The sequence below is a fragment of the Berghia stephanieae genome, chromosome 7 (genome assembly GCF_034508935.2).
Source record: "Berghia stephanieae isolate SIO BIC M18660-M18661 chromosome 7, UCSD_Bste_1.3, whole genome shotgun sequence".
In the NCBI taxonomy this organism is placed as follows: Eukaryota; Metazoa; Mollusca; class Gastropoda; order Nudibranchia; family Aeolidiidae; genus Berghia; species Berghia stephanieae.
The window spans coordinates 13564450-13588437 of record NC_088366.1 but is presented as its reverse complement, the minus strand read 5'-3'; the positions used below and the strand labels follow the sequence as shown (position 1 = coordinate 13588437).

Genomic DNA, 23988 nt, shown 5'->3' with positions numbered 1-23988 from the left:
TCTGGATACCAGAGCGTATTTCACACGCCGGTGGGTCATGCATGCCCTAGAGTTTAATGGGGCCTCACCCCGAGCGCACAATCGCATTGCTGCGTCAGCTACTCCCAGCCGTGAGGCTAGTTTCCCCAGGGATGCGGGAAGAGGACCCGTATTGTGCACTTAAAGGTGTAACCTATGTCCACTCGTACAACAGCGGTGTCCCGAGAAGACTGTTGCTGATGCCGTATAGAGCAGAAAGCCGAAGCTTCTAGGCCACACCGACCACCCACCACCTAGAAAGCGCTATATACCATGCTGGTCAGAACAGAGTCAACATCTCTTGGAAGAATTTGAAAGAACACAGGATTAAAGCACAGCTGAAGAACTATTACAATCACTTGAAGAGAACGAAGAAATAAATGGATAGAAGTGATATAAGGCTTAGACATGAGCCATTCAAGCAGACACGCATGGCAAACCATTAAAAACTTGATCCCACTCCACCCCAATCAAAAAGCGCTGCACCTATCAAGGTAGGTGTTATTGCCAAAGAAATCAAGCAAAGTGGACAACACAAGCCAAATAATAAAAAAATATATCAACAAAGAATACCAGAAAATACTAACGACGCAACCCAATACTGGTATTTTCTTATCCATTCATGTGACACGTCAAGAAATAGAACAGGCCATCAAACATGTAAGAAACGGTAAGGCTGCTGGTATTGATGGAATATATCCTGATATGATAACCCATCTGGATCCAGAGGCAATTCGGTGGCTAGCAGAGACAATGAGTGATATCATAGAAAAGGGCACCTACCCAAAAATCTGGAAAACGCCAAAGTGATTGCAATACTAAAACCTGGTAAATCCGCAACAGAACTACCCATCTCCCTCCTCAGCTGCCTATATAAACTTTTAGAAAGAATTATTCTAACAAGAATCACCCCATACATCGCCCCAACCATACCTGTCGAACAAGCAGGTTTCAGGCCAAACAGAGGAACAACAGAACAAGTCCTTGCATTAACAACACACAAAGAGTCTGGATTCGAGAAGGGACTAAAACCTGGAGCAGTACTGATAGACCTTTCCGCTGCGTATGACACCGTTTGGACAACAGGACTTGTGTATAAACTAGCAAAAGTCATCCCTTGTAGGAAAATATTAAAGATACTCTCAAATATGACCAGCACTAGACACTTCCATGTACTTCTAGGGGCAAAAAAAGTAAAGTCTATAAAATAAGAAATGGTGTACCACAGGGCTCAGTCATTGCACCAAAATTATTTAATGTCTACATTAGTGACATGCCAAAAACAAGATAATAATAATAATAATAATAATAATAATAATTAATAATAATAATAATAATAATAATAATAATAATAATAATAATAATAATAATAATAATAATAATAATAATAATAATAATAATAATAATAATACTTTATTGCATCCCAAAAAGGAAATTTTTTGTACAGACGTGTTATAATTTACATAATAAGATAAAAATACAATGGAAATAGGATGTATATATGAAAAAGGAGTAGCTCCATAACCAGAGCTGCGCTTTATCATCATCATCATCTAGTCAGCTGATCCTGCGTAGGACGTTGCTTCCCGAACTTTCTTGCGAAACAGATTACGGTTTTCCGCCAGTCTACTTGCTTGAGTTGCTGTCATTCCCAGTCATTCACATATATCTTGTTCCCAGCTTCTTGTTGGTCTACCTCTTCCTCTCTTGCCGTCTACCCTTGTCTGCAGAATGTGCTTTTCTAATGATTCGTGGCGAGTCGTGTGGCCAAAATAGTTTAGTTTCAATTTCTTTACAGTTTGAAGAAGAATTGGTGATTTTCTTCCGATCCTTTTCAGGACTTCTTTGTTTGTTTGTTTTTCAGTCCATGATATTCTGAGTATTTTTCTGTAGCATGCCATTTCAAAAGCTGTGATCTTTGTGCTCTCTGCTTTGCTGATAGTACATGCTTCGCATCCATATGTTGCAGTTGGGAAAACAACACTTTTGAGGATTTTGATTTTTGTTTGAATGCACTGCCCTTTCCAGATATTATTCATCTTTTCTAGCTTTGATCTTGCCATTGCTAGTCTCCTCCTGATCTCTGGGGCCGATTTCCCGTTGTACTCAATCCTGGCTCCAAGATATTCAAAATTCTTTACTCTTTCTATTTCTTCTCCATTGATTTTTATGATGGCATCTGTTTTGCATTTGTCAGTATTCATGATTTTGGTCTTCTTTATATTCAGCTTAAGGCCTTTGGTCTCGCTATGTTCCTTTACAGATGTTATTAGATTCTCTAGTCCCCCCCCGGTGTTGTGGACAATAGTGCAGTGTCGTCTGCGTACCTCAGATCTTTTATGGGTAGACCTTGCATTTTAGGTTCGTTGTAATTACTTCTCCTGACATCGTTTTCCACATCTCGCATTATACCTTCAGTGTAAATGCTGAACAAATGGGGTGATAGAATACATCCCTGTCTTACTCCTTTTGTAACTTTGAACCATTCTGTTGTTCCGCTTTCTAGTTGTACCGCTGATTGTTGGTTCTCATAGAGCTGCGCTTTATAATATGAATAATTTCAACACTGTAAAATAGTCAAAACTGTCACTATAAATAAAAAATTGAAAAGATTGCAAAACAAATAAATTAATAATTTAATATTTACATTTTTTGAAAGTAAAACTGCGAAATGATTATATAAAATGATTATTGCTTGTTGTTATAAAGCCTAATACTGGACGGCAGAAAAGATTTTCGGTGTCTCTCTGTTTTCGTTGAAATAGAGAAAGGGCGACCACTTCTTTCTGACATAATAACTGATGGTCTTAGTGGATGATACTGGTCATTTAATATTTTAGTTATTTTATTTATACAAAATTTCTCGTATAAAAGATCTACATCGTCAACATCATTTATAGAGCGTTTAATAGATTTTTTAATATTTGAATTTATTTTGTTCCTTTCCACTGCTAAGCAATTGCCTCCCCAAACTGTTATACAAAATGACAAAACACGTTCGATTACTGCTCTATAAAATAATGTGCAGGGGGTTTTATCTATTCTAAACTGAGAGAGTTTTGATAAAAAATATGTACGTCTGCACATCTTATGCCTAATTATTTTCAACTGTTCATCCCACTTGAGCCTGTCATCAATTGTTACACCAAAGTATTTGTAGTGAGGAACTCGCTGGACGAATTGGTCCTTTAATTTTAACGGTTCTATCGGTTCCTTCACTCTCCTAAAGTCAATCACTAGCTCCTTTGTCTTGCTTATGTTAAGCTCTAGGTGGTGGGCATCACACCAAGACACAAATCTATCAATTTCTTGCCTATAAGCACTTCGTTGCCATTTGTTATGAGGCCTTGAAGAGCGGTGTCATCTGCAAACTTTATCAAAGGTACACTCAGGTTTTGACTTCTACAGTCATTCGTGTATATTGTGAATAATACAGGGGACAATACACAACCTTGAGGAGCACCAGTATTTGTAGTTATACAGGAAGATATGTTTTGTCCTAATTGAACATATTGTGCTCTCTCCGTAAGAAATTCGAGCACCCAAGCAATTATATACTTGTTTAGATTCAGACTAGTCAATTTTTGAACAACCAACTGAGGTTGCATTGTATTGAACGCTGAAGAAAAATCTGCGAAAAGCAATCTGCAATAGCTCTTAGCGTGATCTAGATGCCTGTAGATGTTGTTTGTAAACAGCAAAATGGCATCCTCTACGCCACGTCCTGGTTTGTAAGCAAATTGATGACTATCACCCAATGACATAAACTGTTTCCTAATTTTAACAAAAACAAGTTTTTCTAAAGATTTCATGACTATTGAAGTCAGTGCAACAGGTCTGAGATCGTTTATAGATTCAAGTTTTTCTTTTTTTGGAACAGGAATAATTTTTGAAGTTTTCCAAATTTCAGGGATCGAAACGCATTGGAGGGACCAGTTAAAAATATTTGTATAAATGGGGGACAGTTGATGGGCACATTCTTTTAATAATTTTCCTTTCAATCCATCCGGCCCAGCAGCCTTCCTCTCGTTTAGTTTCGAAAATACGAATCTCGTTTCTTCTTCACTGACCTCAATAGTCATTTCATCTTCCAAAGCCCTGTCTAATTTATGTTTTTCATTTTCAATATCAAATTTGTTTGCTGTGTCAAAACGTGAATAAAATTTATTTAGAGTTTCAATTTCGATATCTTCAGATATAATCGTGGGCTTTGGATTATAGTTAACAGCAGTTTTAAGCCCCGCCACGTGTCCCGTATATCCCCAGAAGAAAAGCATTTTTCAATTTTATTTTTGTACTTGTCTCTACAACTGGATATTACTCTCTTTATCTCTTTTTGTTTTGTTTTCAGATCTTTTTTATTTCTACTAGTAAAGAGAGTTTTCTTTTGGTTCAATACAAGTTTTAGATCTTTTGTTATCCAAGGCTTGTTGTTAGGATAATATTTTATTTCTTTTTTACAAGACACGAGCTGTTCACATAATTTTAAATACTCACTCACACAGTCATTCAGCTCATCCACACTATCACATGATTCGATTAAAAACATTCCAGTCAGTGCATTCAAAACAACCACGCAAATCTTCACACACACTTCCGTTCCAGATCTGTACACATTTCTTTACTGGTTTTACACGTTTAAAAACAGGGCGGTAGGTGGGGAGTAGCAAGAGCATGCAGTGGTCAGATAAACCTAATGGGGCACGGGGTAAACATTTGTAACTATTTTTAATATTACACAGGAATAAATCTAATGTTTTTTTTCCCTTGTCTCGCAGTCCACGTATTGATGAAGTCCCGGGAGAGTGAAATCTTTACATTGGTTAAAATCACCAGTGACCATCAATACGGCATCGGGCGACTTAATTTGAATGTCCTGTATTTCTTTCTTCAAAATATTTTTCGCTGTGTTGTTGTCTGATGATGGTGGAATGTAGACGTTGATGATGATGACATGAGTAAATTCCCGGGGTAGATAATAAGGTCGTGACGAAACAGTAATAAATTCAATATAATCGTCACAATACATTTTCTTTATTTGACAATTATTGGGGTGGCACCATTTGTTGTTAATATATGTGCACACCCCACCCCCAGTTCGTTTATTTACATTAGTCCGATCTCCTCGAAATAGTGAATATTGTTCAATATCAAAACATGATGATGGTATGTGAGGAGAGAGCCAAGTCTCTGTTAACGCTATTATGGAGGCTTGACGATAGTCATTATTGTAACGACACAGTGAAAACAGTTCATCAATTTTATTCTTTAATGATCTTACATTACCTGTCACTACACAGGGTAAAAATGGACGAAAAAGCCGTCTGTTGAATTTTGTTTTTATTCCTCCTTTTCTCCCCCTCTTTCTTATTTTAATAAACGATGTGTCAATAGTGGGTGGTGGGGGTGACACGGGTTGGAGGGATGGGAGAGTCTCTGGAGTATATATTATCGATAGGCTTTTGGCAGCAAAATCACAGGCTAAAACACCATTTATGCTTATAAATATACTAATAAATATAAAAATCAGGAACAATATATACTTCACATCCATTTTGAATAAAAATTAGGCGTAAATTCCGGCGATTGAATGATAAATGAATAAAAATATGTGTAGAAATAGGTAAACATTCACAACACGTCTGTTGTCGCCGGAAGCCAGCGCCATCAACTTGGCTACGCAGATGATTGGGCTTTCACTTGCCAATAAAAAAAAAACTGGAAAGAAATTGAAAACAAACTGAGCCATGACACCTCAATCCTCAAATGCTACTTTGATAATTGGTACTTAAGAATGAACACCACCAAATCAGTGGCCACAATTTTCCACCTGAACAACCAAATGGCAAATAAACCCCTCCAAGTAAAAGTCGGTAACACAATACTACCAAACGACAATAATCCCAAGTATCTTGGAGTCACTTTAGACAGACAACTAACGTACAGAAAACATTTCGAGAACTGTGCAAATAAAGTCGGAAAACGAAACTGCCTTCTCAGAAAAGTTACTGGCACATCATCGGGAGCATTCCAAACAGTATTGAGGACAACAGCGCTTGGACTCTGCTATAGTGCGGCTGAGTATTGTGCTTCAGTATGGACAAGAAGATCACATACAAACAAACTTGACACCAAATTAAGAGACACCATTCGAGTGATAGGCGGCTGTATAAAAACCACACCAACACAATGGCTCCAAGTTATCAGCACAATTGCCCCTCCACACCTAATAAAAGCACTGTTAAATCAATAAGAACTAAACAAAGCCCAATCAATATTGGCAATAAACACCCCCTGGCAAAAATAGTAAAAGACGCCCCACAAACAAATCGACTTAAATCCAGACGACCCTTCCTCAAATCCGGAATAGAAAACCTTGACATCGCCACTGCGTGGGCCAATGAATGGCAATAAAACCTGCCAAAAATGGACAATACATTACCAACCCCACTCTGCGCCTTCCTGACTTTAAAACAGCAAAAAGAAAACACTGGGTCACCGCGAACCGACTTAGAACCAACCATGGTCGCAGCAAAGAAAGCCTCTATCGATGGAGACTCATTGACTCACTAATCTGCCAATACTGCAAAGGGCCATGTCAAACCATCGATCATCTGGTCCTGCAATGCCCAGTAACAAAATTAGAAGGGGAGTACGAAACAATCTTTGAAGCCGGAGATGACCTGACATCATGGATCGACAAACATAATTTGAAGGTGTAGCCATACGCTACTACTACTAATGATATTTGCGAACTCGTGGTGTTGTGGACAAATGATCTTGTTTTGCTCACACTAGTTTGAGATGCTACAGGCTATGATATGCTCCAAATTCTATCTAGAAATGCAGGTTAATGATATAGGTCGATAATTTTCAGGTTTGCTTTTGCCTACCTTCTTAAAAATCGGAGTTACGTTGTCGAATTTCCAGTCAGACGATACAATGGCTGTGCCAAGAGAAGATTGCTATTTTTTAAAGCACTGGGGCCAGTACGGATGAGTGCTCTTTCAATACACGCGGGGATAACAATTGCTTTTTTGGCGTCAAGGTTTTGTAACAAGCTTTTGACATCGTTATGCATAATATAATCAGAGATGATTGCTCCAGTGAAGTGGCTTCAACTGTATCACGTGTTTTTCATCTAGATATAACATTATTTGGATACCCGAATGCTTTGTCGGGATAGAATCTGACACCAGTCAATATTGATTATAATTGACTCGACTAGTGGATATGTTCAGATTGGATTCGCAAAACATGTCGTCAGGTAACGCAAAGTGATATATTTTTTATAAAAGATCATTTTTTATGATTTCGACAATTAAAAAAAACTATTGATTATTCATTACCTATATAATGCATAGTCAGATTTTCGGGTGCCCAAATTTCACTTTAAAGAGTAATAAACAAAAATGAATATTACAGCTTCAAGAAGAACAAAATACTAAACGCAAAAGGATTTCAGCTCAAACATCTTCTTTCATTAAAATCAAAACCAATACAAATATAAATACACTGCTTTAAAACCAGATAGTTTATCTGTGTTTGGCATTTTTTTCTAGCAGCTACTTTGTATCACTCTAAAGTTGTTTTAAAACTGAAAATCAATTTGTCCAGGTAGTACTTTTCATAGCTTGACTGTCCTTACTGGCCTTTCTCATGAATGTCTCCAATACTGCACATTTAACCAACACAAACATAGATATTTTATTTTCACTCAAGACAAATACACATTAGTTAATGCTAGACAGCAAAATGAGTTCTACAGCGGTTTATTTTTTTACAACTACAACAACCAACATTTTTCTTAAAATTCTGTGGTATACAGAAGAAATCAGAAAATACCTAAACAGATTTCTATTTCGTAATGTCATTTGTTTGGGCATTTTGCAGGATGTTTTTATTCACATCCAATTCTGATTTATTCAAACTGCATTTTACCCCTTACCAACTATACTTTGGATAATATGGGTGATTCCAGTTGTTGACATCAGACATCTTGTTTGATGGATTATCTTATATTCCTTTATGGAACACCTTGGCAACGGTATCCAATGATGACGTGGCGGAAGTGGTGATTCTTTTATTTATTTTTACCAACTATAGGACAATATCACATTCGTAACAATTCAGCCAGTATTTCCCACTCGGTTTTCTTTTGATCACAAAATTTAAGAAATAAAACCTTTTTTATTACATTTATTTTTTTAAAACTTGACACTCATTTGTACAGCTCGTATTGCGGAACAAAGTAGTATGTATAGCTTAGACTCGCTGCTTTTTTGTTTGAGTGAATATTTTTTGGGTGGGTGTAAGTTTTGTAGGAAATTCTGAAACTGACCAAAAGAGAGAGAATCTAGTTCTATGTCCATACAAATCTAGAGTATTGTCTGGCGTTGTGAAAAACGAAGGATATTAAAACAATAAAACTATAGGAAACCTAAAGAACTAAAGACGTATAGTATTTTATCTACGTGGTGAACGCTAACACTTTACCTGGAAATCAGATCTTAAAAGGTTTTATGATACAGTGCCATGCATAGCAGAGAGATAAATACAAGAAAAAAACCCCAACCCCAGCCCCCCCCCCCCCCACAAAAAACAGCCTTCCTCCACAGGAGATCGAACCTCACACCTCATGTTTGCTTACTTCGGGGATCGAACCTCAGACCTCCTGACTACTTGGTGTACTACGTGTTTTTATAAAGAGTCCAGCAGTAGGAATATGGCTGAACAGGGACATTATGGGCATTCCATTTTCAATTTCTTTGAATAATTTTTGCATGAATTCATCCAAATTTATAATCAATTTTATTCAGGAAATCAAAGCACGGATGACCTTATTCGTCAGCTTGGTGGTTGCAGGCTATTCCAGTGTGCTGTGACTGTATTCACCGCTCTGGTTTATATGAGTGCCTCCATTAACACGATGTTCATGTCGCTTGGAATGCATAATCCTGGATGGAGGTGCTTGGACAATATTACAACGAACACCACTGCTTCTCATATCACCACCATTGACAACAACAAGAGCGTGAGTTCCGTGTCACAGGACGACGTCCTAGCAATGTTTAAGGAAATTGAAAACAATAAATCTGTCAGAGAAGGATTCATCCAAACATGTGTCGGTTTTGACGAGTGTGCACACAAACAATTTAACCAAGACGAATCTACTATTACAACAGAGTGGGGTCTTGTCTGTGGAGGATCATGGAAAGCTTCTACCATTACGTCCATTCAAATGGCCGGAATGACCCTGGGGCATCTTGTCAATGGCTATCTGGGCGATGCATTTGGAAGAAAACTAACAATGGACATCCACGTGTTTATCCAAGGAATCCTTACCCTTATTTCTATTACCTCCGTATCTTGGGAGATGTTTGCAGTACTGAGATTCTTTGTTGGTATTTCTAGCGGAATCGTATTCTGCGTGGCCACTGTCTATTCTACAGAGTTTGTGACTCCGGGGTGGCGAGTAATTATTCCTAGTTTGCCCATATGGGGGTTAGGCTGTGTGATTATTAGTTTATGTGCCATGGCATTCAATGACTGGAGATATCTTCTTATTGCCATCAGTGCATTTACTCTTTCGTTACTTATTCCGTCATACTTCTTCCCGGAAAGTCTTCGCTGGCTTATAGTAAAAGAAAAAGTTAAAAAGTCAAACCAAACTGTAAAGAATATGGAGAAATTGAATTTGGTGACATTCTCAGGACAGGAACTTTTATGTCATCTTATCAATCAACGAGCAACCCGCAAAACAGAAATTACAAGATTTTATTCGTTCAGTCGTCTATTCGACAAAATATTTTATCTTGAGTTTTGCACTGTTTGTGTCCAATCTTGTGTATTTTTCAAGTAGTTTTGGAATCGGATTGTTACCCGGCGATATATACATGAACAGCATTCTCATTTACTCGACAGATTTTCCGGGAAATATCATTGCATGGTTTGCACCGAATCTGGCTGGCCGAAAATTGACATGTATTGTAACCTTTCTAATCAAGGCTCTATCTCTGACTGTTTTTTTAGTCTTCGATATTTTTACAAGTGGAAATATGAAAGAAATCGGAATGTTAGTTTTTGATATAATATCACGGATCTGCTGCGGTGTGAGCTGGTTTACAACCATTACATGTGTGGGCGAACTGTTTCCCACAGCAATCCGAGCCGCTGCCTCCGGGTATATGTATTTTGTGTCCGGGGTGGCTATTGTTCTATCTCCATATTTGGTCATGAGCAGTGAAATCATACACATATCTCACCTGGTCATGGTTGTTTTTAGTTTGGTGTGTAGCTTTCTGTTTTATTTCATTCCGGAAACCTTGGGCAAGCATTTGCCAGACGACTCGTCGAACGTAGAGTAGAATTTCTGTGTTCGTTGTCAACAAAATACCATCGATTCTGTCACATATGTACAGACAAATATATTTTTTAACGTTTTGGTCATCAATTATTCATAATAATGTACTTTATTCATCCAAAAGGAAATTTTTGTACAGACGTATAAAATGCCGACAATGATACAAACATAAACATAATATACGTAAATATAATGTGGTAAAGTAAAATTTGGTAATAGATATATATATATATATAGTATAATAATATTGTAGGCTGTAAGAATAATTACATATTGTAAATTAAGGGACATACAGCATATAAAAGTGTAAAGATATAAATATCTATAATATATATAACACGCACACACACACACAAACGCACACACACACACACACACACACACACACACATATATATATATATATATATATATATATATATATATTTGAAGATTATGTACTTTTTTACAATCTTGAGTTCATCTTAATTCATTGATATTTAGATTAAAAACAAAACAAAATCTGTCAGTGTAAATAATATGAGCGTTAATGTTACGCATCAACAAAACATTAAAAACTATTAATAGATTCGAACTTAACTCCCTTCGGTAAAAGTCCAAAACTGCCCGTATTGAATGACAAACATGAAGAACGATCTCGATTTTGAGTCGATCTGATACGTTTCCTATCTTTCTCTTGGATGGGGACGTGTTTAGGAGGACTCCTACGTATTAAGTCCACTGTCTGAATCTTTTTCAGTAGTTGAAAGGGAGACTCCATAACGATAACACTTAGTACACTAAGGGGGAATGATGATAAACATCTTTTTTTATCTTCTAAATTTTTTTTTGATCCTTCATTACTTTTTGTCATAAAGTTAAGTGACATAAGTTTCTTATGAGAGTTAGTATTAAGAGATTTTTTATTTGGTTAACTTTAACATGAACCAAACGCAATTGAACTTATTTAGCAAGTATTACAATTGGGGGCTCGTTCAGGCTATCCTTAAATGTTGTATAATTGATTAATGCATACATTAGTATTGGTCATAATCGGTCTCTTATTTCACGCATAAAAAAAATTCAATTCATCAAAAATTTTTCTTCAATTTTAAGATACAAATTTTGACTATGTCTGTTTTATTTTAATCGCATTGATATATGGTGGTAATTTAATTCTTAACAATGCTGAGCAAGATTATAATTGTCAATATTTGTTTTATCGATTGCAGTAGCCGGTAAAAGTAAGTTATTTTTTATTTATCACTATTGAAAATGGAATCTTTCATTTTGCGCAGAGAACTTGCAATACTGGCACATGAAGACGCCAGAATTTATCAGGAAGAAATAAATAGTTCGTCCAAAATAGAACTTGAAAAATAGGATAAGCGCGAGATGGCAAAATGTCAGCAACAATTTAGAATCGTTCAACAACATGAAAAAGCTAGAATAATACAACAACTTGAACTCGAGAGGGAAAATAATATACAACAGAAATACAAGCCAGCAAAGAAGATACGAATATTCATTCAGTGACTTCCCTCACGTCTTAAGGTCGTGTAGATTGCAACATTTCACTCCCCTAATGATCACGTGGATGAATTCTTGTGCCAATTTAAGACCCCCCTGTTACGGGTATTTATAAGAGGGGGGTGGGAAGGGGGTCAAGACAACCGATTTGTCCTAAGAAAGCAGACAAATGCGCCCGGGTAACGTAGAATAGAACGAAGAACACACATATAGAAGTCTCCTGGCTCCCATCGTTAGATTATGATGAGCCAAGATGGAGAGAAGAAAAGAAAGATAGTTTTATAGAAAGAGGGAGAGAGAGACATTTAGATGTGACAACTTCCGAGAGAGTACTCCCATCTAGGAATACGTGAGTAGGTGAGACGACGAACATGCCACTGAATGAAATATAAGTAATAACACAAATATGTTAAAACAATTAAACATTTATTTCGGACGATACAAACTAGACCTGGACATACTTACAAACACTTAAACATATAGATACATTTTCAAACTATTTGGAACAACCGGTTATCTCCATTTTCACACACATCCTTTATTCACACGAAACGAACAGGGACTGAACTAAAATCTACTCAACCCAGGCCCGTGAGCTTAGCACGTGACCATAGGCGAGGACAACTCTAAATTACGTTAGGGATGGGATAAAATAATAATTATCCCCCTTAGACCATAATGCCCCCACTTGTTGCTGAATTAGTATACTTGTGCTCAGTTCAAGGAGAGGTAAATAAAAGAACTCTCTCGGTAACTCACTCTTTAAAATGTCAGATTTGAAATCTTATAATCTGTATAGACCAAGGAGTAAATGAGAGAAACGAATTAAGTATAATATTTTGTCATTAGACGTTTGTGTACCCGCATTTATTCAACTTCGATGTGCATATTAATGACTTTACAACTAAAGCTAATCGCATGTTCGGAATCATATACAGGAGTTTTACTTATTTGGATAATAGCATGTTTCTTTAGTTATTTAAAACTATTATAAGACCCGTCCTTGAGTACGGGAAAAATGTTTGGAGCCCAATATATCTAAGGCAGTCAATATGTCTTGAAAATATTCAAAGACGAGCAAAAAATTGCTTCCCGGGCTTGAGAACATGTCATATGACAAACGTTTAGCATTTCTCGATCTACCTAGTCTCAAATACAAAAGAATTATGGGAGACTTAATTCACTTCTACAAGATAATACATAATATAAATGATATAAATCCATCAATTTTGTTTACATTTTCCAAGGCGACAAATATAAAATATATATTCCAAGATTTTAGACCAAAATAAGACAGAACTCATTTATTATATGTATAGTGAAAACATGGAATAGTCCCTGTTTTCACACAAAAAATGCATGTTCTTTGTATCAGTTTAAAATCTTTGTTGATAGGGAGTTTAAGTCTCTGAGATTTAAATATGACTAATATGTTTTATTCTATTTTACTTTTTAGAAAAATTAATTGATTAATTTCTGAATTCATTTTGATTTGTACATTTTTTATTTATTTATTTATATATTTTTTGTTTGTTTGTGTGATTGTTTGTTTAGTTATTTATCCATTTACTTATTTATCTTTTAAACTTTAGATTGTCATGTGGATATATTTGTTTCCATTACTTTCATGATTATGTAGACTGGTTTGTAAATGTTGACAAGTAAAATGCATGAAACCTGAAACAATGTTGTATAAATTTATCAGAGACCTATGTATGATTCTTATCGTTGGTGTTTTCATGATTATTGTTTGTCATTAATATTTCATTGTTCTATGAACTTTGTACATTTATGATTCATTCGAATATGACCAATTTTCAATTACCAGTATTCTATGATAGTATTTTTCGATTTTACATTGCCGTATTGATACATTTTTCCTAACATTCAAAGTTGTGTGTCTGTGAATGAAACAATGCAAGCTAGTCTATATGAGATTCTGTAATTATAAACTATTGTATAAGGCATTTAAATGATAATTCCTATATTAAGGCTTTAGTAAGATAAGAAGATAGGATACAAATTGCTCTTAGTGTCGTATATTATATCATTTTTATTATGTTTCTTTAATGGGCTCAGCCAACAGAATTGAGGATAAGCTTAATATAACCATAAATATAATTTACAAGGTAGCATTATACAATATTTTTTTGTTTATGGATTTTTGTTTCGTTTTATTTGAATCCATAAAACTTATCAAGCAAGGCCCCCAGCAGCCTCTACCCAGTGAGGGGTGAGGTGTACTACATTAGTGTTATGATTATTCATCATCCTCATCCTCATCATCATCATCATCATTATCATCATCCTTATTATCATCGTTATTATTATTCGAATGATTTATAACAGCCGAGACCATAATATTCCTCTGATTGCTAACGCGAAAGATATCAATTTGTTTATGGGGAATCATAATGAAATATAAATGAACAAAGTTCATAATTTACTCACATCATTTAAAATATAACACGGCCAAACTATCAACAAAAAATGCTGTAACTTACATACTTATCCATGGCATGCGCTTATACGCACGTTGCCTATTACATACCTCCACAACGATCTATCTTCTGGCTCCCTCATATTCTCGGAGAATGTAGGGATGTTGCTTGTTGACAGCCTCAAACTGGTTAAAAACGTCAACCTCTGACGACGACGAGCTCTTTGTCTTGTACATAGATACTAAGTGTTAACTCACTCGACCCTAACACCGACTATATCCGTAGTTTACCCGTATTACTTTTTACCCCATGTCTATTTATTACATTTTTCTGAGACAATTTATAAGCGTAGTATCAAAGCTAATGTTTTTAAAATTTTTACGTGTTAATGGTAGTTGAATAAAACTATCTATGTACATGCTCAGTTTTAATACACTTCTTTCTAAATTTGAAAAGTAGGAAAAATCTCTAGGATTGAGTGAGTTAATCTTTCCAGGTGCCCTGGTCGCCACACATGGCCAAGAAAGCCAATTTGTCTTTTTTTTTCTGATGGTTTTCATAATAGAGAAATTTTCCCTATTCTATGCAAAACTTCTTCGTTTGTTATTCTATCTGACCATTTGATGTCTAGCTACTGTACAAACACTTTTAAAAAGCCTCGCCATCGTCTACAATGCAGACTTCTCACGCGTAGAGGGGAGACAAGAGAACGTAAGATTGGATCACCTTGCATCGTCTCTACAACAAGTTTTGATGAATTGGTCTAAAACTTACGAAAGATGAAGAAAGAAGGGAGATTGAGAAAGCAAAAGATGAAATAATTGTGGGGAAGGGAAGGAGAAAGAGGTGACATCGCAGCCACTCAATAAGACTGAAAGTGAATACCGCTCAATGACAATAAGACTGGTAATCAATGAGAGTTTATGATGGTCAATGCCCACAACTTGGAATGGGTCAAATAATTTGTGACTAGTCGCTTTTACTTATTTTGCGGCGCTCTATTGCGTGATTGATAAAGAAAATTAATAAATCTAAAAAAAAAAGAAAAAAAAAAAAAGAAATGAACTATGAAGAACGTATCCTCGTCACTTAACGAGAAGATGCATTTAACGTATTCAAAATGTACATTTTTGAATGATTGAGGATCTTTCATTCATAACCAGCGTTACAACCAGATTTAGATATTTTGATGAGAACAGTAACAGCTTTAATTGATGCCTGTTACTGTAACCAGATTTAGTTTTTAGAAGTTTTAATTTATTCCTGCCGTTATAACCAGATTTAGATAGATATTTGATTAGAGAGCATTAGAAGTTTTAATTAATGCATGTCGCTATTACCATATTTGATGAGAAGATAATTTTGGCTGACGTTGACTTATTTGTTTAAAAAATACAAAACAAAGAAAATATTATTTTATAGAGCGATGTCAGCACAACGTGTTCAAAGCGCTTTACAAACAAAAAACTTGAACATTTATATAGCGCAATATCCACTAAACGTGCTCAAAGCGCTTTACAGGGGGTCCCTGGCCAACAGCAACACGTAACATATAGAACGAGACATGCCGCCTGTTAGGCAATATTACATTTTTTCCCAACATAGAGAACGCTGTAAACGGTCAGGTATTAATTTTTCACCCAAGTGCGGTGAGAGAATGTCAGTAAGGAGCCTTTTCCAAGGACTCACCATTCGCCGAGCGAGGCTCGAACCCAGGACCTTTCGATCCGAAAGTTAGTGTCATCACATAGCCGCACATAGGGTCCTTGAGCAACAGCAACTCGTAACGTGTAGAACGAGACATTACGCACGTTAGGGGATATTACATTTTTATCCGGCAGAGACAACGCTCTTAACGGCCAGGTTCTTATTTTACACCTAAGTACGGTGAGAGAATATGAGTAAAGATCCTATTTCTAAGGACTCGACTATGCGCAGAGCGAGTCTCAAAACCAGGACATTCCGATCCGAAAGCCATTGTCATACCACAAGACTAAATAACCGCACAATAACAAAATATAGATTTTTTTCAGTTTGAGGTTTGCTTGAATTAAGACAAATTAAGTTGAATCATTTTATGACTTGACTTAAATCAAACTGGTTTGATAATAAATGTCAATTACAATAATTATTTTGTAATACCTGTATGAAATTGATAGTCTATATCAGCTAGTTAATTGTCGTACTCTAGAAAGACATGTATTAAAAAATTTGGCCAGAAAACTCCTTCATCAAATATCGATAGATTTAACTAACCCTCGGCTTTAAAAAATTCGCGAAATCCCAGGTTTGAGAGGTTTTTATTGCCACGATTTGGGTCATTGAAATCGATAGATATTTGAAGGACGAGTTTTCTGGCCAAATGTTTAAATACTCGTACGTATCATTCCAGAGTACGCAGAAAACTGGGTCCAATTTTATGTAAGCGGACAAGATTTAATATGTCATAGTCTAGTAAATGACTTGCTAGTCTTAAGCTTAAGCGGAGCAAGTGACGAAATAAAATCGGATTTTATGAACGTTTTCTAGTATTTGACTAATTAGGCTCTTGCTTAGAAGAGGGCGTTGTAAAGACAGTGACTAATCGGCTATTTTTTCATGGTAACATCGAGCTCTCTAGTATACGATGGCAGGTAAGATACCAACCAGCCTTCAAACTTTCAACGCAAAAGATTTCCAAAGAGGAAATTAGCAACACATTCGGTATAGATAATATTTCGTTCCGTTTCAAATTTGAATTTACTTTTGCCACGATGAATCAAATCACGTGAAATTGACTGTTGACTCAAAAACAGAAAGTGTGTTCTAATGAATCACATAATGTCAGTCAGTTACAATGCCAGCAGAATAAATTTTGTCTCCACTATACTTTCTAATCTGTTTTTTTTTTGGTTGTTATTTAAAGCGAACCCTTCCACTTCGAGTCTCCGTTCACTCGCAACTCGCGAGCCGATTAGATCAGGGTATTTTAGAAGTTTTTAGCCACAAAAATGTTTACTTTCGTTCACCTACTCTTATCTTACAGTTTTTAAAAGCCATTGTCAATATCAATAGGACACTTTTGGCCTCTGCCATTCCTAACCGACGTACTTTCCTTCCGACTCGAAACTCTCTCATTTGTTTCCCTGAGCACTACAAACGACAACTCACAACGCGGTGCATGCACTAAACCAAAAATGACGCCATAAATAGGGCCTATAGTCCGTTCCACTACCTGTGCCCACGTTCTGGCGTTGATATCTTCACAACCTCCTGGTGTATTTTAATGATAATTGACTCGAATACTAGAATTGTTAGTGACGTTAGTTAAGCTGATAGTTTTTAATGCGGTTCGTCGCCATCGTTAACTTATAGCCGGACACTAGGACCCACTAGGGCTTATCTTTTTGACGTCATTTTTAGGATTATGCAGAGCCTAGTGAGATGTCGTTAGTTTTGCTCATGGAAACAAGTGATCCCATTGGTTTAACTATTGAATACAACTCATGATTTGTTTTCGTCTGTGGCCAAATACTAGAATTTTGACCTAATTTTTTGACTAGCGTCAGGTTATAAGTTAACGATCGGTTCCAGTATAATACTTTGGAATGGATTTCGATCCCTTTTCGCGTGAAGCGAGTGATCATCTATCAACTGAGCTATCGGGACTCCCTAGTGATGCTATGCGTTTAGGTAAAATACACACCTGTCCTGACAGCGAGATCAATCGAATCAAAACACAAAAATATGCCTGTCCTAATAGTTTTATAATCTAAAAACATTAACATAAAGCCGAGTGACTTTATCTTCATTCATTCATTCATTCATTCATTCATTCATTCATTCATTCATTCATTCATTCATTCATTCATTCCATAGAAAGCGGTTTTGAAAGTAATACGCGTGTATAAAATACGCTGCATGAGGACGAACCTTTAAATACTTTTTTTGGTATGTCAGTGGATATGTTGTACGAGTGCCATGTCGGCGGATCAAAAGAAGGCTGAAATTTGGATATAATGTTAATTTGACCGTGGTGATATTTGTAGATTGAATGAGTCGTGCCTGTTGTCTACGGAAATGAGTGGCAGCAATCCAAGGATCTTCATGTCGGTGTCTCTTATCTCTTGTTGTAATTGAATTTGGCTTTGAGTGCCCTTTATATTTTGGTGACAAGGTGTATCATCTGCAACGAGTCTTACGGTTGGATCATTATAAATATCAGGAACAACAGCGGGCCAAGTACGAATCATTGTGGTATGCTAGACTCAACTGGGATATTAGAGAATTTTATTCCATTTACTAAGACAGCTTGTTTACGATCTTATAGAAAGTTATTGATCCAGGAATTTTATTTTTCATCTTATTCCATAATGTAAGAGCTTATGTACGAGAGACTGTGACTGACTTTGTCGAATTCTTTGTCGAATGCTTTGCTGAAATCAAGGATAACCATATCTTCTTCTCCACCTGCATCTATAGCCTGTGTTATTTCGTCGTTCAGGCCAATTAGCTGCGTCTCAAATTAATGATATTTGCGGAACGCGTGCTTTTGTGGACAAATGATTTTGTTTTGCTCACAGTAATTTGAGATGCTACTGGCGATGATGTGCTCTAAAATCTTACAAGGAATTCAGGATAATGATTTCAGTCGATAATTTTCAGGTTTGCTTCTGCAGCCCTTCTTAAAAATCAGAGTTACGTTGGCGATTTTCCACTCAGATGGTACAGTGGCTGTGCCAAGAGAAGATTGATAAATTTTTGTAAGCACTTGATCCAGTACGGATGCGTGCTCTTTCAATACACGCGGGGATAACAATTGCTTTTTTGGTGTCAAGGTTTTGTAACAAGCTTTTGACATCGTTATGCATAATATAATCAGAGCTGATTGCTCCAGTGAAGTGGCTTCAACTGTATCACGTGATTTTCATCTAGAGATAATATAATTTGGATACCCGAATGCTTTGTCGGGATAGACTCTGACACCTGTCAATATTGATTATAATTGACTCGACTAGCGGATTTATTCAGATTGGATTCACAAAACATGTCTTCAGGTAACGCAAAGTAATTTCTGTTTTTAAAAAAATGATTTTTATGATTTCGACTTTAAAAAATATATTTATTATTCATTACCTATATAATGCATAGTCAGTTTATCGGGTGCCCAAATTCGCTTTAAAATGAATATTACAGCTTCAAAAATGACAAATTACTAAACACAGAACGTTTCGGGCTCAAACCCCTTCTTCAGTCAAAATTAAAACCAATAAAAACATAAGTACATTACTTTAAAATAAGATGCTTCATCTCTGTTTGGCATTGTCTTTGAAGCAATTATATTTATTCATTTTTGTTGATTACCTTTTTACAACCCACAGCTTCTAGGAGCTACTTAGTATCACTAAATATGTTTTAAAACTGAACATTAAATTTGTCCATGTCGGCCATTTTATAGTTTAATTCTCTCCTTACTGGCCTTTCTCAGGAATTTCTCCAATACTGTTCATTTAATTTAACAAACACAACCACATATATTTTTCACACAAAGACAAATACACATGAGATCACGCTAAGCAGCAAAATGAGCTCTACACAGTTTAACTTTTTTACAACTATAACCAACATTTTTCTTAAAATTTTGTGATATACAGAAGAAATCAGAATAAAAAATCCAAACAAATCTCTATTATCGTTTTGTGCAAGTTATTTGTTTGGACATTTTGCAGGATGCTTTTATTCACATCCAATTCTGATTTTTTAAAAACTGCATTTTAACCCTTATGAACTATACTTTGGACAACATGGGTGATTCCTGTTGACAACAGACATCTTGTTTGGTGGATTATCTGTATCCTATTATGAAATGCCTTGACGACAGTATCCAATGATGACGTGGCGGAAGTCGTGATTTGTTTTTAACCAACTATCGGACCATTTTCACATTCATAACCATTCAGCCAGTATTTTTCAAACTCTGATTACTTTTGATCTCAAAATTTAAAGAAATAAATTCTTTTAAAATATATTTGTATAAAAAAACATGACACTTTTGTACAGCTCGTATTGCGGAACAAAGTAAGTATAGCTTAGAATCACTGCTTTTTTGTTTGAGTGAAATTGTTTTGAATGGGTGTAAGTTTTGGGGACAATTTGAAAATGACCGTTAAAGGTAGAATCTAGTTCTATGTCCATACAAATCAAGAGTATTGTCTGGCGTTGTGAAAACTAAGGAGGTTAAAACAATGAAACTCTAGGAAACCTAAAGAGCTAAAGAAGTATATTAATTTATCTCTGTGGTGAATGCTAACACTTTACCAGGAAATCAGATCTGAAACAGTTTGTATGAAACAGTGCCAGGCAAAGCAGAGAGATAAATACAAGATTAAAAACATCTCCCATAAAAAAACAGCCTTCCTCGATAGGGGATCGAACCGTATACTTCATGTCTGTCTCCTCCCGGGATCGAACCTCAGACGTCCTGAATACTTGGTGTAATACGTGTTTTTTAAAGAGTCCGGCAGTATGGACGATGGCTAAACAGGGGCATTGTTGGCATTCCATTAAAAAAATTCTCTTCATAATTTTTGCATGATTTCATCCAAATTTATAATCAATTTTATTCTAGGAAATCAAAACACGGATGACCTTATTCGTCAGCTTGGTGGTTGCAGGCTATTCCAGTGTGCTGTGACTGTATTCGCCGCTCTGATTTATATGAGTGCCTCCATTAACACGATGTTCATGTCGCTTGGAATGCATAATCCTGGATGGAGGTGCTTGGACAATATTACAACGAACACCACTGCTCCTCATATCACCACCATTGACAACAACAAGAGCGTGAGTTCCGTGTCACAGGACGACGTCCCAGCAATGTTTAAGGAAATTGAAAACAATAAATCTGTCAGAGAAGGATTTATCCAAACATGTGTCGGTTTTGACGAGTGTGCCCACATACAATTTAACCAAGACGAATCTACTATTACAACAGAATGGGGTCTTGTCTGCGGAGGATCTTGGAAAGCTTCTACCATTACGTCCATTCAAATGGCCGGAATGACCCTGGGAAATATTGTCAGTGGCTATCTGGGCGATGCCTTTGGAAGAAAACTAACAATGGACATCCACGTGTTTATCCAAGGAATCCTTACCCTTATTTCTATTACCTCCGTATCTTGGGAGATGTTTGCAGTGCTGAGATTCTTTGTTGGTATTTCTAGCGGAATCGTATTCTGCTTGGCCATTGTCTATTCTATTGAGTTTGTGACTCCGGGGTGGCGAGCAATTATTCCTAGTTTGCCCATGTGGGGGTTAGGCTGTGTGATATTTAGTTTATGTGCCATGGCATTCAAAGACTGGAGATATCTTCTTATTGCCATCAGTGCATTTACTCTATCGTTACTTATTCCGTCATACTTCTTCCCGGAAAGTCTTCGCTGGCTTATAGTAAAAGAAAAAGTTAAAAAGTCAAACCAAACTGTAAAGAATATGGAGAAATTGAATATGGTGACATTCTCAGGACAAGAACTTTTATGTGATCTTATCAATCAACGAGCAACCTGCAAAACAGAAATTACAAGATTTTATTCGTTCATTCGTCTATTCGACAAAAAATTTCGAAAATACACTTTGATCTTGAGTTTTGCCCTGTTTGTGTCCGATCTCGTGTATTTTTCAAGTAGTTTTGGAATCGGATTGTTACCCGGTGATATTTACATGAACAGCATTCTCATTTACTCGACAGATTTTCCGGGAAATATCATTGCATGGTTTGCACCGAATCTGGCTGGCCGAAAATTGACATGTATTGTAACCTTTCTAATCAAGGCTCTATCTTTGACTGTTTTTTTAGTCTTCGATATTTTTACAAGTGGAACTATGAAAGAAATCGGAATGTTGGTCTTTGATATAATATCACGGATTTGCTGCTCTGTGAGCTGGTTTGTAACGATTACATGTGTAGGCGAACTGTTTCCCACAGCAATCCGAGCCGCTGCCACTGGGTATATGGTTTTTGTGTCCGGGGTGTCTGTTGCTGTATCTCCATATTTGGTCATGAGCAGTGAAATCATACATGTATCTCACCTGGTCATGGTTGTTTTTAGTTTGGTGTGTAGCTTTCTATTTTATTTCATTCCGGAAACCTTGGCAAGGATTTGCCAGATGACTCGTCGAACGTAGAGTAGAATTTCTGTGTTCGTTGTCAACAAAATACCATCAATTCTATCAATATGTACAGACAAACATATTTTTAAACGTTATAGTAAGCAACTATTCATAACACAAACACCCACACACACACACACACACACACAAACACACACACACACAATATATATATATATATATATATATATATATATATATACGGCCAAAGTGTTCGTTGTGGACAGGTGGCCGTTACATACAGATAAAATGATGGGGGTGGGGGGGGGGGGAGGGGCATGTACAGCATCTTAGCCTCACCTTATTAAAATATTGGAATTTGTCACCATCATTATTTATTATTGTGTGTTGTTATATATATATATATATATATATATATATATATATATATATATATATATATATATATATATATATATATATATATCGATGGCCCATTGATCTAACCTCTGAAGTAGCGTTTTTGCCAATCCGCATCTCCAACTTCTGATGTCAACTTCAGAGATACGAGCGCCCTCTTTTTCTTTTGTTTCATGACGATCAAACCTTTGATGTTAGCTCGGAGCTTTGATTATCTGGTTATTATTTCGAGGCAGACGGAGAAGTACTGCGCTATCCTCTTTAAAGTGATCGAAGTACGTCGTGTAAACGATGTATAGTGGGCTTTCGTGAATTCAAAAGATTTAATTGTGCCAATAATTGCAACCAATATGATTTGGTTCCCATTTTATATACAACCGATATGTTTTGTTTCCCATTTTATGGGGTTGTAGTGACAATGGACTCCAGGTCTAGCATATAATACATTATAATCATTTTGAGCACTCATTAACATCACGGCTGATGAATTATCTCTAAATCTAAAGCACGTTGTTGCTGGGATTAAAACCCATTATTTTCCGGTTGTGGTTCAGATGCTTTACTAGTTATAATGTACGAAATAATGATTGACTTAAAAATAGTAATAGCCCGACCATCTTTTCTCCCCCATCACTATTTTTTAAAACAACTTGGCCCCTCGTCGAGAATATGGAACGATTTTATTCTTGAAAATTGAAAAGAGTAGGTGATGTATGGCTAGTGGTGGACGGTATTCGAGACGAAACGGCTTGTCATCGATGACAGACCGTCGAGAAATCAGTTTTGCTTGGAATTTATCGACATTTCTCAACAAAATAAATGGATAAGGTGGTTGCTAAAAAAATTATAATTTTAAAAATGGAATGCATCTTTAAAAAGTTCAAATAACCACCATTAAGCTTTAAAATTAACTTTATTCTGCTCTTATCATACACAAAAATACATAATATAATGCCTGAATTTATGATTTCACTATTTTAAAGCTCAGAACTATTTCTATCTGCTATTTGGTTCTATTTTCGTCAATACTCCCTCGATACGAGAAGATTTCCAGTCTCGCCATTTATCGAGGAAAAGTGGCTAACAGGAGAACCAACACGGGGTAGCTAAGAGAAATGAATTCTAGAGAGGAATATCTCTGTCACATAT

General features: G+C 36.2%; 2 protein-coding genes across 2 annotated transcripts; both read left to right on the top strand.

Moving 5' to 3' along the window:
• Nucleotides 1-7275: 7275 nt before the first annotated feature.
• Nucleotides 7276-9880, top strand: LOC144976461 (solute carrier family 22 member 4-like). Its single transcript, XM_078920753.1, has 2 exons — nt 7276-7285; nt 8838-9880. Exons 1-2 carry the CDS (start codon nt 7276-7278, stop codon nt 9878-9880), a joined length of 1053 nt encoding a protein of 350 aa, XP_078776879.1.
• Nucleotides 9881-19232: 9352 nt separating this feature from the next.
• LOC144976151 (solute carrier family 22 member 19-like) lies at nt 19233-22664 on the top strand. Its single transcript, XM_078920334.1, has 2 exons — nt 19233-19367; nt 20939-22664. The coding sequence occupies exons 1-2, from the start codon at nt 19358-19360 to the stop codon at nt 22492-22494; spliced, it is 1566 nt and encodes a 521-aa protein (XP_078776460.1). The 5' UTR covers nt 19233-19357; the 3' UTR covers nt 22495-22664.
• The last annotated feature ends 1324 nt before the right edge of the window (nt 22665-23988 follow it).